General features: G+C 43.4%; 1 protein-coding gene across 3 annotated transcripts in view; it reads right to left on the bottom strand.

Annotated features, from left to right (window-relative positions):
* Positions 1 to 14282, bottom strand: part of RAD52 (RAD52 DNA repair protein) — a 58396-nt gene extending 44114 nt beyond the window's left edge. For 2 of the 3 annotated variants that reach the window (XR_012882276.1, XM_075855718.1), the window contains exons 1-5: positions 14207 to 14279; positions 11736 to 11828; positions 10639 to 10740; positions 2127 to 2220; positions 1978 to 2045 (exon numbers count right to left, since the gene is read on the bottom strand). Coding sequence is in view for 2 of the 3 variants with exons in the window: in XM_075855718.1 (XP_075711833.1) it covers positions 1978 to 2045; positions 2127 to 2220; positions 10639 to 10740; positions 11736 to 11822 (351 nt within the window). In the remaining variant the exon portion in view is untranslated. Of the gene's footprint in view, positions 1 to 1977; positions 2046 to 2126; positions 2221 to 10638; positions 10741 to 11735; positions 11829 to 14206 lie in introns of all 3 variants that reach the window. The other variant, XM_075855717.1, reaches the window with a different exon arrangement.
* Between the last annotated feature and the right edge of the window lie 778 nt (positions 14283 to 15060).

Below are 15060 nucleotides of genomic sequence, written 5' to 3'. Positions count from 1 at the left end.
TGCCTCCACACAGTATAATGCCCCCATAACTGCCTCCACACAGTATAATGCCCCTATAACTGCCCTCCACACAGTATAATGTCCCCATAACTGCCTCCACACAGTATAATGTCCCCATAACTGCCTCCACACAGTATAATGTCCCCATAACTGCCTCCACACAGTATAATGCCCCCATAACTGCCTCCACACAGTATAATGCCCCCATAACTGCCTCCACACAGTATAATGTCCCCATAACTGCCCTCCACACAGTATAATGCCCCCATAACTGCCTCCACACAGTATAATGCCCCATAACTGCCCTCCACACAGTATAATGCCCCATAACTGCCCCCACACAGTATAATGTCCCCATAACTGCCTCCACACAGTATAATGCCCCCATAACTGCCTCCACACAGTATAATGACCCCATAACTGCCTCCGCACAGTATAATGCCCCCATAGCTGCCTCCACACAGTATAATGCCCCCATAACTGCCCTCCACACAGTATAATGTCCCCATAACTGCCTCCGCACAGTATAATGCCCCCATAGCTGCCTCCACACAGTATAATGCCCCCATAACTGCCCTCCACACAGTATAATGTCCCCATAACTGCCTCCGCACAGTATAATGCCCCCATAGCTGCCTCCACACAGTATAATGCCCCCATAACTGCCCTCCACACAGTATAATGTCCCCATAACTGCCCTCCACACAGTATAATGCCCCCATAACTGCCTCCACACAGTATAATGCCCCCATAACTGCCTCCACACAGTATAATGTCCCCATAACTGCCCCCCACACAGTATAATGCCCCCATAACTGCCTCCACACAGTATAATGTCCCCATAACTGCCCTCCACACAGTATAATGCCCCCATAACTGCCCTCCACACAGTATAATGCCCCATAACTGCCCCACACAGTATAATGCCCCCATAACTGCCCTCCACACAGTATAATGCCCCCATAACTGCCCTCCACACAGTATAATGCCCCCATAACTGCCTCCACACAGTATAATGTCCCCATAACTGCCCTCCACACAGTATAATGTCCCCATAACTGCCCTCCACACAGTATAATGTCCCCATAACTGCCTCCACACAGTATAATGCCCCTATAACTGCCTCCACACAGTATAATGCCCCCATAACTGCCTCCACACAGTATAATGCCCCCATAACTGCCCCACACAGTATAATGCCCCATAACTGCCCCACACAGTATAATGCCCCCATAACTGCCTCCACACAGTATAATGTCCCCATAACTGCCTCCACACAGTATAATGTCCCCATAACTGCCTCCACACAGTATAATGTCCCCATAACTGCCCTCCACACAGTATAATGTCCCCATAACTGCCTCCACACAGTATAATGTCCCCATAACTGCCTCCACACAGTATAATGACTCCATAACTGCCCTCCACACAGTATAATGTCCCCATAACTGCCTCCACACAGTATAATGTCCCCATAACTGCCTCCACACAGTATAATGACTCCATAACTGCCTCCACACAGTATAATGTCCCCATAACTGCCTCCACACAGTATAATGCCCCCATAACTGCCCCACACAGTATAATGACTCCATAACTGCCTCCACACAGTATAATGACCCCATAACTGCCCTCCACACAGTATAATGCCCCATAACTGCCCCCTAGAGTCCCCTGCTCCACCATTGAATTCAATTGAAGTCTCTGCTTCCTGAAGAAAAAATAATTGACAAAACCGAAATTCGTAAGATGGCATCAATTAAAAGTGCTGAATTTCGGTTTCGATTTATTGCCCAGCCCTTCTCTCATGCCATTGTTGTTACCCCCACACAAGGGTAAAACGACGCATGGTCCATATTTAAATAGCTATAGAGTTTAGCATCAGAATACACCTGATGCATCAACACAATCTGCTCCATCTGTGCAGAGATGAAATATGACAGGCAAGAAAAGACAATAGAATAAAAAATGTTTTACCTTGAGCTGGACTTTTACAAAAGCGCACACACCGACGTAAAACTTGCCATTGCTCAGGTCCACAAAATCTGCCAGTGGAGGAATCATTGCGTGACAATAGTGTGTGGGGGGGGGGGGGGGTCTCTAGTCATAGACGCACAGACACTCACCAACATTTTGCTGAGTTACGGAATGAGACCATCCGTTGTATCCAAACATTTCATTGGCCAAGCTGATCACCCTGTGCCCTTCAATGTAACAAACCTTAGAAGACAAAGAATACATTTGTTTATAGTTCCACATCAGCAGTAACTGTACATTTTTATTATCTGATTAACTGATCAATGAATTTTCTAAAAAAAAATAACGAGCAAACAAAAGATAATGATGGAGGAGGAGGCAGATTTCTGTCCATAAACCCCCTGAGCCCCTGAGAGAAGAGACAAGGACTGTGTACGTTGGGCAGACTTTTCAATAATTTGGAAAATCTGTGCGTAATATTGATGGAAGGGCGAAATCCTCACCAAAGTAAATTCTTGACATTCCTTGTTGTGGTAAAATTAGCTTTCTAAGGCCTCATTCACAATCGCGTTGGCGGCTCCGTTAGGGGCTGCGCCATTATCTCCGATAAAATCACAGACACCCCCGACGGAAAGCTGACGGAACCCATTAACCCCTTCCTGCCGCAGACATTTTCTGGATTTTCACTTTTGGTTTTTTTTCCTCCCCCCATTCCAAAAGCGGCAACTTTTTTAATTTTTCCATCTATATTGCCGTATCAGGGCTTGTTTTTTTGCGGGTCGAGTTGTAGATATTCAAGCACCATTTATCGTACCAGATCACGTATTGGGAAACTGGGGAAAAAATATTTGTGGGGTGAAATAGGAAAAATCTGTGATTCCTTAATATTTTAGGTGTTTTTGTTTTTACGGCGTTCACGGTGCGGTAAAAACAACATGTTAACTTTATTCTGCGGGTCAACGCGATTACGGCGATACCAAATTCATATCTTTTTTTATGTTTTACTACTTTTACAAGGAAAAAACAGATTTTGAGTTTTGTCGCCATATTCTGAGAGCCATAACTTTTTTTATTTTTCCGGCGATTGAGCGGTGTGAGGGCTTAATTTTTGCGGGGCGAGCTGTAGTTTCTATTGGTACAATTTTGGGGTACATGAGACTTTTTGATCACTTTTTATTTCATTTTTTGTGGAAGATGAAATGACCAAAAAACAGCAATTCTGAAGTTTTAAATTTTTTACAGTGCGGACTAAATTATGATATATTGCAATAGTTCAGACTTTTTACTTTTACGGATGCATGGATACCAGTTATGTTAAAAAAAATTTACATTGGGACTTTAACCAGCGATCCCTGGCACGATATACTGTATAACGTGATACTGACAGTCTCCTATGAAGCCGTGCCAGAGGCAGGGCTTCGTAGGAATTCAAAGATGGCAGACCTGGGGGTCTTCATCAGGCCCCCAGGCCAACCAACAGCAACCCTTGATTGCACCACAGGGGGGGCAGTGGAAAGTTATAGGGGTCGCCCCCCTGTTAAAAGTCATTTAAATGCCGCGGTCGCTATTGACCGCTGAATTTAACGTGCTAAACGAGCGGAATCCCTCTCGTTATCTGGAAGTGTCAGCTGTAACACAGTCGACATGCTCCATACTCCCCCACCCGACGTGAACCGTATGCTTTATATACGGTGGATGTCGGGAAGGGGTTAAAGTCGATGGAACAGTTGCTTCCCTTGTTCTGCTCCTCTGATGGAACTGAACAACGAAACGCACCGACGCAGGTGTGAACATAGCCTAATACTGACCATTACCTCCATCTGTTTGAGTAAATATAGGGACATACGGGGGGGGCGTGGCTGACTTCCGCCGCGAGCAGTCGCATGCTGTGAGAGCTCCGTCCCGGCTCCGGTGTTTCTGCATTAATCCTGCTGTAAAACTTCCCGCAAAAACTTCTTGAACGTGGGGCAATCGCAGGCACAGTAGAGGAGAGCTCAAAATGAGCAAGACACGCAATTCGGCGGCCGCTGACCGCCTTAAAGAGTTCGCCAGAGCAAGTAGCCATCATGGCGCCGTTACTCCTGGACAGCAGCATGACGAGGCGGACCCTCAGGGAGATGAGGATCCGGAACCATCACTGAAACAAGTCACAGCACAGCTCCTGACTGCTATACGTGAGTCTACTACTTCTCTTACTGGGAAAATAGATGAGGTTAAGGTGGACCTTGGATTGATGCGTCAGGATCTCCAGAAGCTAAGAGACCGGGTTCGTGATACCGAAACTCGGATCTCGCAAATAGAGGATGATTCTGCTCCTGTGGCGCGGCAAATCGGGGCCTTGGAAAGGGCTGCAGAAGCATGGGCGCAAAGATCGGATGATCTTGAGAATAGGATGCGCAGGAATAATGTTCGTATCCTGGGCCTGCCAGAGCGTGCTGAAGGCAGAGATCCAGGGACATTTATGGAGCAATGGCTCAAAGATACGCTGCCTGATGCTACACTGTCTGCGGCCTATGCGGTTGAACGAGCACATCGCGTTCCCGCCAGACCACCACCGCCAGGGGCCATGCCTAGGCCTATGTTGGTTCGCTTACTCAGCAGCAAAGATAGAGACGCCATTTTGAGAGCTGCGCGCCAAAAAGGCCAGATCACACACAACGCCGCTACGGTCACGATTTTTCCAGATTTCTCTGCAGCACTCCAGAAAGCTCGAGCTACATTTGTCGGCATTAAACGACGGTTGAGAGATCTTCAGATTCAATACTCCATGGTCTTCCCAGCACGGCTCAGAGTTGTACATCATGATAAATCTATCTTTTTCAATACTCCGGGAGAGGCTGACGAATGGCTGAACAGCCGAAATAACCTAGGCCCCAGACCATGATTGTGGTTTTACTATCCGACACCTAGAATCGTGGACACGGAGACTCTGGGACTTTTGTGGAGCTGAGGACTGCTCCGGGAACTTTTATTATCCTCTTCTCTTGACGGTGATCCAGGTTGCTGCGTTGTGGTATAATATATGCATATCTGATACGTTTTCATTGAATGTATGCTCTCTCTAACCACTGTATTTTACTTTTGCTTATATTGTTGATATTGGATTGGGATTGTCCATGAATGGGTTGCTAGACCGATCTGAGGCGACTAGATACTCCATATTATTGCGGGTTCTAATGTGACGGGTTGTATGCCTGTCTTATGTGGGTTGGAGACGCTGGAGGAGGGAAGTTGGAGTAATAGTCTGTGTGGAGTTTCCAGTCTCACACAGGCTACCCCCGTGATTCAGAAGGGATATATTCCCCTAGTTCGGAAGATTTTCTTGATAGGGCGACTGAGTTCACCCTCCTACTATTGTTGTTTTGTTAAATCTTCTACTTTTGTATTTTAAGGATCGTTCATTTAGCGGTGCATGATGTTTCTAAGTGTTATATCTTGGAATGTGCGGGGACTGGGAGAGCCACGTAAACGCAATCAAATCTTCTCACAGATCAGGGCAAGAGGCCCGCAAATAATATGTTTGCAAGAAACGCACTTAATGTCAGACACTATTAAATTTATGAGGAAGCCATGGATACAATGGTCAGCTCACTCCACGCACTCCTCATATTCCAGGGGGGTCTCCTTGTTAATTCACAAGTCCCTAAGGTGGGAGCCAGGAGTTATGCAAAAAGACCCAGATGGGAGATATATTTTTGTACATGCCTGGATAGAGAGTCATCCTTTTGTCATACTGGGTATTTATATTCCCCCGACACAATCCCTAGCGGTACTATATGAGGCAGCCAAATTTGCATCAGAGTATCCCCAAGCTACGGTCCTCTGCATGGGAGACTATAATACTGTAGCAAATCCTACATTGGACAGATTTCGTCCGGATGTGGGGACAGATCCCCCCGGTATAGCTAGACCCCCTTCTTTATTGCTATTTCTGGAAGAGGTGGGATGGCATGATCTATGGAGGTATATGTGGCCGGATGTTCTAGAATATACTTGTTATACCCCGGGGAGAAATGCATTGTCCCGGATTGACTACATTTGCGGTAATGTACGAGCATGTTCGATGCTCTCATCTGTAGAACATTTACCCCGGGTGTTTTCTGACCACTCCCCTATGATGGTTAAATTGGTCACGTCCCAGAGAAGGAGCCATATCTGTAGGAAAATACATCCATTTTGGTTAACTCAATTTACCCAGCAGGATCGCATTCCCGATCAAATTCATATTTACACACAGGGCAACGGAAATGGTACAAATCACTCAGCTTACTGGGATGCATTAAAAGCCTATTTGAGGGGCTGTCTCCAGTCCTCCATTTCTTATATTAAAAAGGAATCGGTTAAAAGGGAACAGGAACTAGCTAACTTCTGCAAGGTACTAGAGGACACTTATGTCTCGGACCCATCGGAGAACAATAGGGTCAGCTGGTTAAAAGCGGGAAGACAATATTTGCTGTATTTGACGGAAAAAAGCAAGCGTAAAATGTTCTTTGCAAACCAGAAGTATTTTGAACAGGGAAACCAATCCAGCAGCCTGTTAGCACACCTCATCCATCAGAATACTTCCTCCCCAGCTATCTTGAAAATTAGAAGCCCTAATGGGGTTATTCTCACTGCTACGTCAGATATACTTTCTGCATTTTCTGATTTTTACAAAGACTTATATGTCTCTAGAACTACGGAAACGGCAGAAGAGTTGCAGGCATATTGTGAATCTGTCCCCTGCCCCTCTATAACTAATGAACAGAGTCTCCTACTTGATAGTATGATCACGATAGAAGAGCTGAATGAGGCAGTGACTGATATGTCTAAGGGGAAAGCCTCGGGACCGGATGGAATACCTTTAGAAGTTTATTTGAAATACCAAGAGCAGTTACTCCCAGAACTCCTTCAGACCTACCATAAATCCTTGTTAGCGGGGTCCCTGCCCGACTCCTTCTATGAAGCCACAGTAGTGGTGATACTTAAACCAGATAAAGATCCCTTGGACTGTTCTTCCTATCGGCCTATAGCATTACTTAACGTAGATTATAAAATTTTAACTAAGGTATTGGCAAATAGACTTAATGGTATTATGCCCTCTATTATCCATCCTGATCAGGCCGGGTTTATACAGGGGAGAAGTACGTCGGACAACCTACGCAGAGTCCAAATTGTTTCTCAGATTGCATCGCGACAGGGTGCGGACTGGGCCTTGGCATCTTTGGATGCAGCAAAGGCCTTTGACTCTATTGAATGGCCATATCTACTTCAAGTTCTGCGGAGGTTTGGATTTGGCCCTGTGTTCTGTCATTGGGTCTCCTTATTGTATCTTCATCCCAGAGCAGCGGTGTTCTTAAACGGACAGCTCTCCCCATACTTTGATTTGGCTCGTGGTACCAGACAGGGGTGTCCGCTTTCACCTTTATTATTTGCAATCGCTGTAGAACCCTTAGCTATTCGACTTAGATCGGATGTGGTTTACCGGGGTATACCCCTAGACTCCGCGGAACACCGAGTGGCATTATATGCTGACGACCTGTTGCTATTTATGTCATCTCCTGATGAGTCCCTAGATGAAGCAATGACCATAATTGATAGGTTTGGAGATTTTTCTGGACTGTCCATTAACTGGGGCAAGTCGTGTCTGATGTACTTTTCCCCGCGCAGAAATGGTATGGTGGGATCATTGGTAGGGGGTTTGAGGGTGGTTCCTAGTTTTAAGTATTTGGGAATTCAAATCACGAGATTGGATGCTGACATGATACAGGCAAATGTTGCTCCCCTAATACCGATGTTTCGAGACAAATTTAAGATTTGGTCAGGATTACCTCTTTCCGTAGCAGGACGTATCAATCTTATCAAAATGGTGGTTCAGCCTAAATGTCTTTATATTCTGCAACACATATTTGTATATATCCCAAGGGCATTTTTCCAAGAAATAGACTCGCAACTAATTAAATTCATATGGGGATCTTCTAGATCTAAGCTACAGCTAGCAAAATTGCAACGACCCAGAGATCTAGGGGGAATGGCCCTCTCTGATTTATATTTATACTACCTGGCGGGTCAGCTCAAGTATATGGCTGCCTGGGTGTCACCTGAAGTACCGGAAGGATTGGAACTATGTCTGGCAAAATACTTAGATATTCCTAAACTCTGGCCTGTATTAGAACCCTCACTTCCCCTTAGTAGGAAATCTTTACCGATACATAGGGTGGCTCGTAATGTCTGGTCGGCGGCACTTAAGATCTCAGGAGAAGACCAAATAATAGCGGAAACACCCCTATGGCAGAATGAGGCACTAGATCAGTTACTCTCCTCACAGGATGATACATTTTGGTCGACACTAGGGGTAAATACGGTGGGAGATCTATTTGTGAATAATGTGATGCTGTCCTTTACTCAAGTTGAGGAAACCTATCAAGCTCCGAGAAGAGCTTTCTATAAGTATTTACAATTGCGCCATTCACTACTGACCCAGTATAGGGGAAGAGAAACACCTATTTCCACCTATCCCTTGATTGGGGTTATTAGATCACAGGGACCTGGAGGATTAATCTCATCTATCTATTCTTACCTTATACATGCGAAGGCAAATAAAGCGGATCTCCCAGCAATGGGCAGGTGGCAGACCTTGATCCCATCCCTAGATGAGGATTCTAGATTGGATCTACTAGAGTCACATAGATTCGTCTCTCCTGCTATTAACAACAAGCTTATACAGCTCTACATCATACACCAGAGCTATCTTACCCCGGTCAGTCTTTTTAAAATGGGTAGACGGCCTAACCCCAGTTGTCATAGGTGTCCTTATGAACCTGCGGATTTTCATCACATGATATGGGAATGTCCTCTGCTTCAGGTTTTCTGGACTGAAGTTACTGACCTGTTATCCCGGGTATTGGAAGTTCCAGTTAGACTGGAACCAGGAGTTTGTCTATTTGGATTGGTGGAGGATGGGATGTATGCTCATACAACACGTACGTGCCTTCGAGAGACGTTATTTATAGCTAGGAAGGCTATTGCTATTAGGTGGATGAATCCTCGTACTCCCACTAAATCTATGTGGATAGAAATGATTAATTCCATGATACCTTATGAACGAATTGTGTATGTTAATAGAAGATGTCCGGATAAATTTCATAGGGTGTGGGATCAGTGGTGTAATTCTGAACTCACATCCTACTCCAACAATGCTTTATCTAGGGCTCTTGAAGCAGCCCCCACTTAATGTGTGTTGTAAAGGGAAGGGAGGAGGTTGCCTCTCCTATCTGTTTGGGTAATGTATAAGCTTTAAGATGAGATGCGATATTATAGGTACCCTAGATCGCTTAGATGGAATCGAGATTTGTGGGATCTCTGTCTTCTGCATATGGTGATATATTATTGCTTCTAAAATATGGAGCACCATGCACTATGAACGATTGTGAAAAGGTTTTTTGTATACTATGTTTTAGTTTATTACCTGTTTAAATTTGAAAGAGATTGTAATGCCATGCATTGCTGATATGATATTGTAACACGCACTTTTGTATTCAATGTAGGGCATGTCCGCTGTGCGGGGGCCCAGAAATGTCTTGTATCATGGTGTTTATGTATCTCCTTCAATAAAACGAGTTTAAAAAAAAAAAAAATATAGGGACATACACAAGAGGTGATATTCCAGCCAAAATGTATGTCCCACTCCTGGAAAAAAGCAGTTTTGGCTCCACATACTCAAGAAAAGGGGACATTTAACTTCTTGGCTATTCTGCGGACTGCTAAGGTGGCGCTTATACCAAGAGCTGCCGATATCATTCACACAGAAGTAAAAGATTTAGGAGCTTCACAGATTTGGAGATAGCACTGACCAACAAGTCAAAAACAGCCGTATGTTAGCTGAGATTAAAAAGGGGTTGTCCTATCATAAGAAATTGATGGGCTATCCTCAGAATAGGCCTTTAATATCTGATCGTGGGGGTCCGACTCGTGGTACCCCCGTCGATCAGCTGTTTAATTCCAGTCACTGCTCATACTGTGAAGGGCCGACACATTTGTAGCAGAGGTTCACAGTATTACAGTCTTTTCCTATTTACTTGAATTTACAGTACAAGCAGGTAAGGAATGAAGAGGACGCAGCGCTCGCTCACCCCTTCCAAACAGCTCATCAGCGGGCGTGCTGGGAGTCGGACCCCCACCGATCAGTTATTGATGGCCTATCCTGAGGCCAAGCCATGAATTTCTTATGACTGGACAACCCTTTTAAAGGCTGTATCTGTGTATTACACTAAAGCAAAGTGACGTCCAAGATGTGGCTCTACACCTGTTGTAAAACTACAACTCCCAGTCTGCAGCTGTAGATTTGCAACAAACGGAGAACCACAGATTCGAGTACCCTCCACGTTATTGACCACTGAGGCCATAAAGGAACAATTTTCGTGTCTGCCGACTATCCAAGAATGAGGATTATTCTCCTTGTTTTTGGTCTACGTAGTGGAAGTGAGAAATTTAAAGGGTCTCAATCCTATGGTACATGTCAGTGCTGCGTTTGGTTTGTAAAAATAGATTGAATCCGATGGAGAAAAGCAGAGAAGCTTTTACCTACTTAGACGGGATCCAATTCTTGCTTTTTCGAGTGTCGCAAGGACCAGTCCTACAATGAATGAAGCCTGAGGCAGTACTTGAGGAGACATTACCCACCTTCTGTCCCCCTCCTGCCTGCCGGCTGCTGATGTATTCCGGCCCGAGCTTCTGCCGCAGAGCATTCTGTACAGCCTGATATTCATCCGCAGTGTACTTATGCTGCAAATCATATACACATCTACATTATATACACATTATACGTATATAGGACTTTATATATTAAGACATTAAAAATAGCTTTGAAGGTAAAACTATATACCAGTGGCAGGGCTGGGCAATTAATCGAAATTCATCGACGTCATCTTGCGAATTTCGGTTTTATCAATTATTTTCTCCCGATTTAAACTGTATCTGCATCTTCAGGACACAGACACCGTTGAATCCAATGGTAGAGCAGGGAGCCGTAAGGTCCCTGCTCTACCATTCACTATGTATGGCCGGACACGAGGCAGTGACGTCATCGCGCCTGTCTGCTCCGTGCCGCACAAGCCACCGGGATCTCCTCCACACGTCATTAGAATGGGGTTAGGCGAGTATGTATATTATTATTTTTAATAGGCACTATTGGGGGCAGATGTGGGGGTATTATACTGTGTCGGGTGCATATATGGGGCAGTATACTGTGTGGGGGCAGCTATAGGGGCATTACACTGTGTGGAAATCAGTTATAGGGGCATTATACTATGTAGAGGCAGCTATTGGAGCATTATACCGTGTAGGGGCAATGTCAGGGGGTACATTATATACAGCAGACTCGGGGGATAAATCTTAATTCAATGGCGTGGCATGCAAATAGGGGTGTGGCCTAAATAATCATTCAGTAATCGAGGTCACATGTTCAATTAATCGTGCTTTTGATTTAGGTGATAATTGCCCGGCCCTAAGCAGCGGTCACAACCTGTGGCTCTCCAGCTGTAGCGAAACTACAACTCTCAGCATGCCTTGCCAGCCTGCAAGCAATTGTTAGTGGATACTGGGAGTTGTAGTTTGGCACCGGCTGGAGGCCGCAGGTATTTGCTGTACATTATAAAAGGATAATATCACAGGGTAGAACATGAAACGGACAGTTTTGACCCGTGGTTATGTGATGGGTCGAGCACTATACTGTACGGTGTTACTTCAACATCAAGTTTAGAAAAGGAACGTCTACCCACCTGCCCGAAACACGCAGACCCGCTCCCGCTGGATCCCGTCTGCCCCGGCTTCACCCGGTCTCCTGTCTGACCCACGGACATCGTCATTCCCACCTGACAAACAGAAACAATAGAAAACTTCAGTGACGGAATAAATGATTTATTATCCAGTTACCGGGAATCAACCGCAACCCGGGGAGGGATAATAAGACCGGCGACAGGAAGAGGTGCGTATACGAAACCGGTGTAAGAGCCACAGAATAAATCACTGAGAGGGGCCGCAATACATCAAGATGCTTATAGTAGAGATAATATAATGTACATACAGCATTATATAGGGGTATCGTCAATTTATGGCATTATACGAGCGTTTATTGTACATATACAGTATTATATTAGAGTGTGATCTACATAAAGGTGTTATATAGGGGTATACTGTACATGTAGGTTATATAGGGGTATACTGCATATATAGGTTATATAGGGGTATACGGTACATATAGGTTATATAGGTGTATAATGTACATATAGGTCTTATATAGGTGTATACTGTGCCTATAGGTGTTATAAAGGGTATAATGTACATATAGGTGTTATATAGGGTATAATGTACATGTAGGTTTTATATAGGGTATAATGTACATATAGGTGTATACTGTACATATAGGGTTATAATGGACATATAGGTGTTATATAGTGTATAATGTACATATAGGTGTTATATAGGGTTATAATGGACATATGGGTGTTATATAGGGGTATAATGTACATATAGGTGTTATATAGGGTATAATGGACATATAGGTGTTATATAGGGGTATAATGTACATATAGGTGTTATACAGGTGTATAGTGGACATTTACAGTATTATAAAGGTGTATAATGTACATGTGGGTATTATATAATGTACATATAGGTGTTAGATCGGTGAATAATGTACATACAGGTGTTAGGGGTATAATGTACATACAGGTATATAAGAGTATAACATACATGTGTTATATAGGGGTGTAATGTACATATAGGTGTTATATAGGTGTAATGTACATATAGGTGTTATATAGGGGTATAATGTACATATTGATGTTATATAGGGGTATAATGTACATATTGGTGTTATATAGGGGTATAATGTACATATAGGTGTTATATAGGGGTATAATGTACATATAGGTGTTATATAGGTGTAATGTACATATAGGTGTTATATAGGGGTATAATGTACATATTGGTGTTATATAGGGGTATAATGTACATATTGGTGTTATATAGGGGTATAATGTACATATAGGTGTTATATAGGTGTAATGTACATATAGGTGTTATATAGGGGTATAATGTACATATAGGTGTTATATAGGGGTATAATGTACATATAGGTGTTATATAGGGGTATAATGTACATATTGGTGTTATATAGGGGTATAATGTACATATAGGTGTTATATAGGGGTATAATGTACATATTGGTGTTATATAGGGGTATAATGTACATATTGGTGTTATATAGGGGTATAATGTACATATAGGTGTTATATAGGTGTAATGTACATATAGGTGTTATATAGGGGTATAATGTACATATAGGTGTTATATAGGGGTATAATGTACATATAGGTGTTATATAGGGGTATAATGTACATATTGGTGTTATATAGGGGTATAATGTACATATAGGTGTTATATAGGGGTATAATGTACATATTGGTGTTATATAGGTGTATAATGTACATATAGGTGTTATATAGGGGTATAATGTACATATTGGTGTTATATAGGGGTATAATGTACATATAGGTGTTATATAGGGGTATAATGTACATATAGGTGTTATATAGGGGTATAATGTACATATAGGTGTTATATAGGGGTATAATGTACATATAGGTGTTATATAGGGGTATAATGTACATATAGGTGTTATATAGGGGTATAATGTACATATTGGTGTTATATAGGGGTATAATGTACATATAGGTATAATGTACATATAGGTGTTATATAGGGGTATAATGTACATATAGGTGTTATATAGGGGTATAATGTACATATAGGTGTTATATAGGGGTATAATGTACATACAGGTGTTATATACTGTACATATAGGTGTTATATAGGGGTATAATGTACATTTACAGTATTATAAAGGGGTATAATGTACATATAGGTTTAGCATAGGGGTATAATGTACATGTGGGTATTATATAATGTACATATAAGTGTTATATAGGGGTATAATGTACATATAGGTATTATATAAGGGTATAATGTACATAAAGGGGTTATATAGGTACATTGTACATACAAGTATATAAGAATATTATGTACATATAGGGGTATGATGTATATACAGGTATAGAAGAGTATAATGTACACATAGATCTATAGGGGTATAATGTACATATACAGTATTATGTAGCCATTTTTCCGCGTATCTTATGGTGTTGTTGTCATGGAAGCTGCTACTTATAGAATATATTAATAACTATACAAATATAAGCGGAGATCTGACCGCGCAGCCGCTCCCTCTGTCCCGCCGCCGTCCTCTCCTCAGCTTCCGCTCACAGTTCCCGCCTTCAGCCAGGAGCCAATCAGAATCCAAGCTCGCAGTGCATGTCGGGATGTACAGTGGGGCGGGCGGCTTCGCCTAGTCAGGGAGTAATGGAATTCTATAATGCCGAAGAACGAGTAATAAACAGAGCTGCGACGTGTGTGCCGAGTACAGGGATGACAGTGAAGTATGAGGAGAGCGGGAGGCAACGGCAATGGACGGGGAACACGGGAGGGCGCAGTTCCAAAATGTACGGCACCTCACGAGTGAAGTCGTCTGCCGCCATCTTAGTACTCCCATTGACCGATGAGGAGTTTAGTGTAACATTTGGGGTGTTCTGTCACCTTATTCACTGGTAACGGGTGGCCAGTTATACACTATGACCCATTGTGGTCGGAATTCAGTCACACGCAGCATCATGGCCGCACGACGACAGTACCGGCATAGACCATGAGATTCAAGGAAATCTTATGTACAGGCTGCGGTATTTTTCTGCACGTAAATTTACCTGCGGTGCGGATTTTAATATCCGCATGTCGATATTTCTTGCCTTTTCCGCTTGCGAATTCTATGTGCAGAGGAAGATCACACCAAAACACGCAGCATGAAACCGCCGCGATTTACACATGAAAACGTAAAAACCGCACCGAAAAATGCGCAGCCTGGTGCGGTTTTTACCTGCGAATTTCTACCGTATTTGGTGCGTATTTTCCGATGCATGTAGCCTAAGGGGTGTGGATCCCGCTAACGCCTCATTACAACTTTAAGGGCTCGTCCACACGCAGCGGAATTGC

This window comes from Rhinoderma darwinii, chromosome 3 (assembly GCF_050947455.1).
Source record: "Rhinoderma darwinii isolate aRhiDar2 chromosome 3, aRhiDar2.hap1, whole genome shotgun sequence".
In the NCBI taxonomy this organism is placed as follows: Eukaryota; Metazoa; Chordata; class Amphibia; order Anura; family Rhinodermatidae; genus Rhinoderma; species Rhinoderma darwinii.
This window is presented reverse-complemented; position numbering and strand designations above follow the sequence as displayed.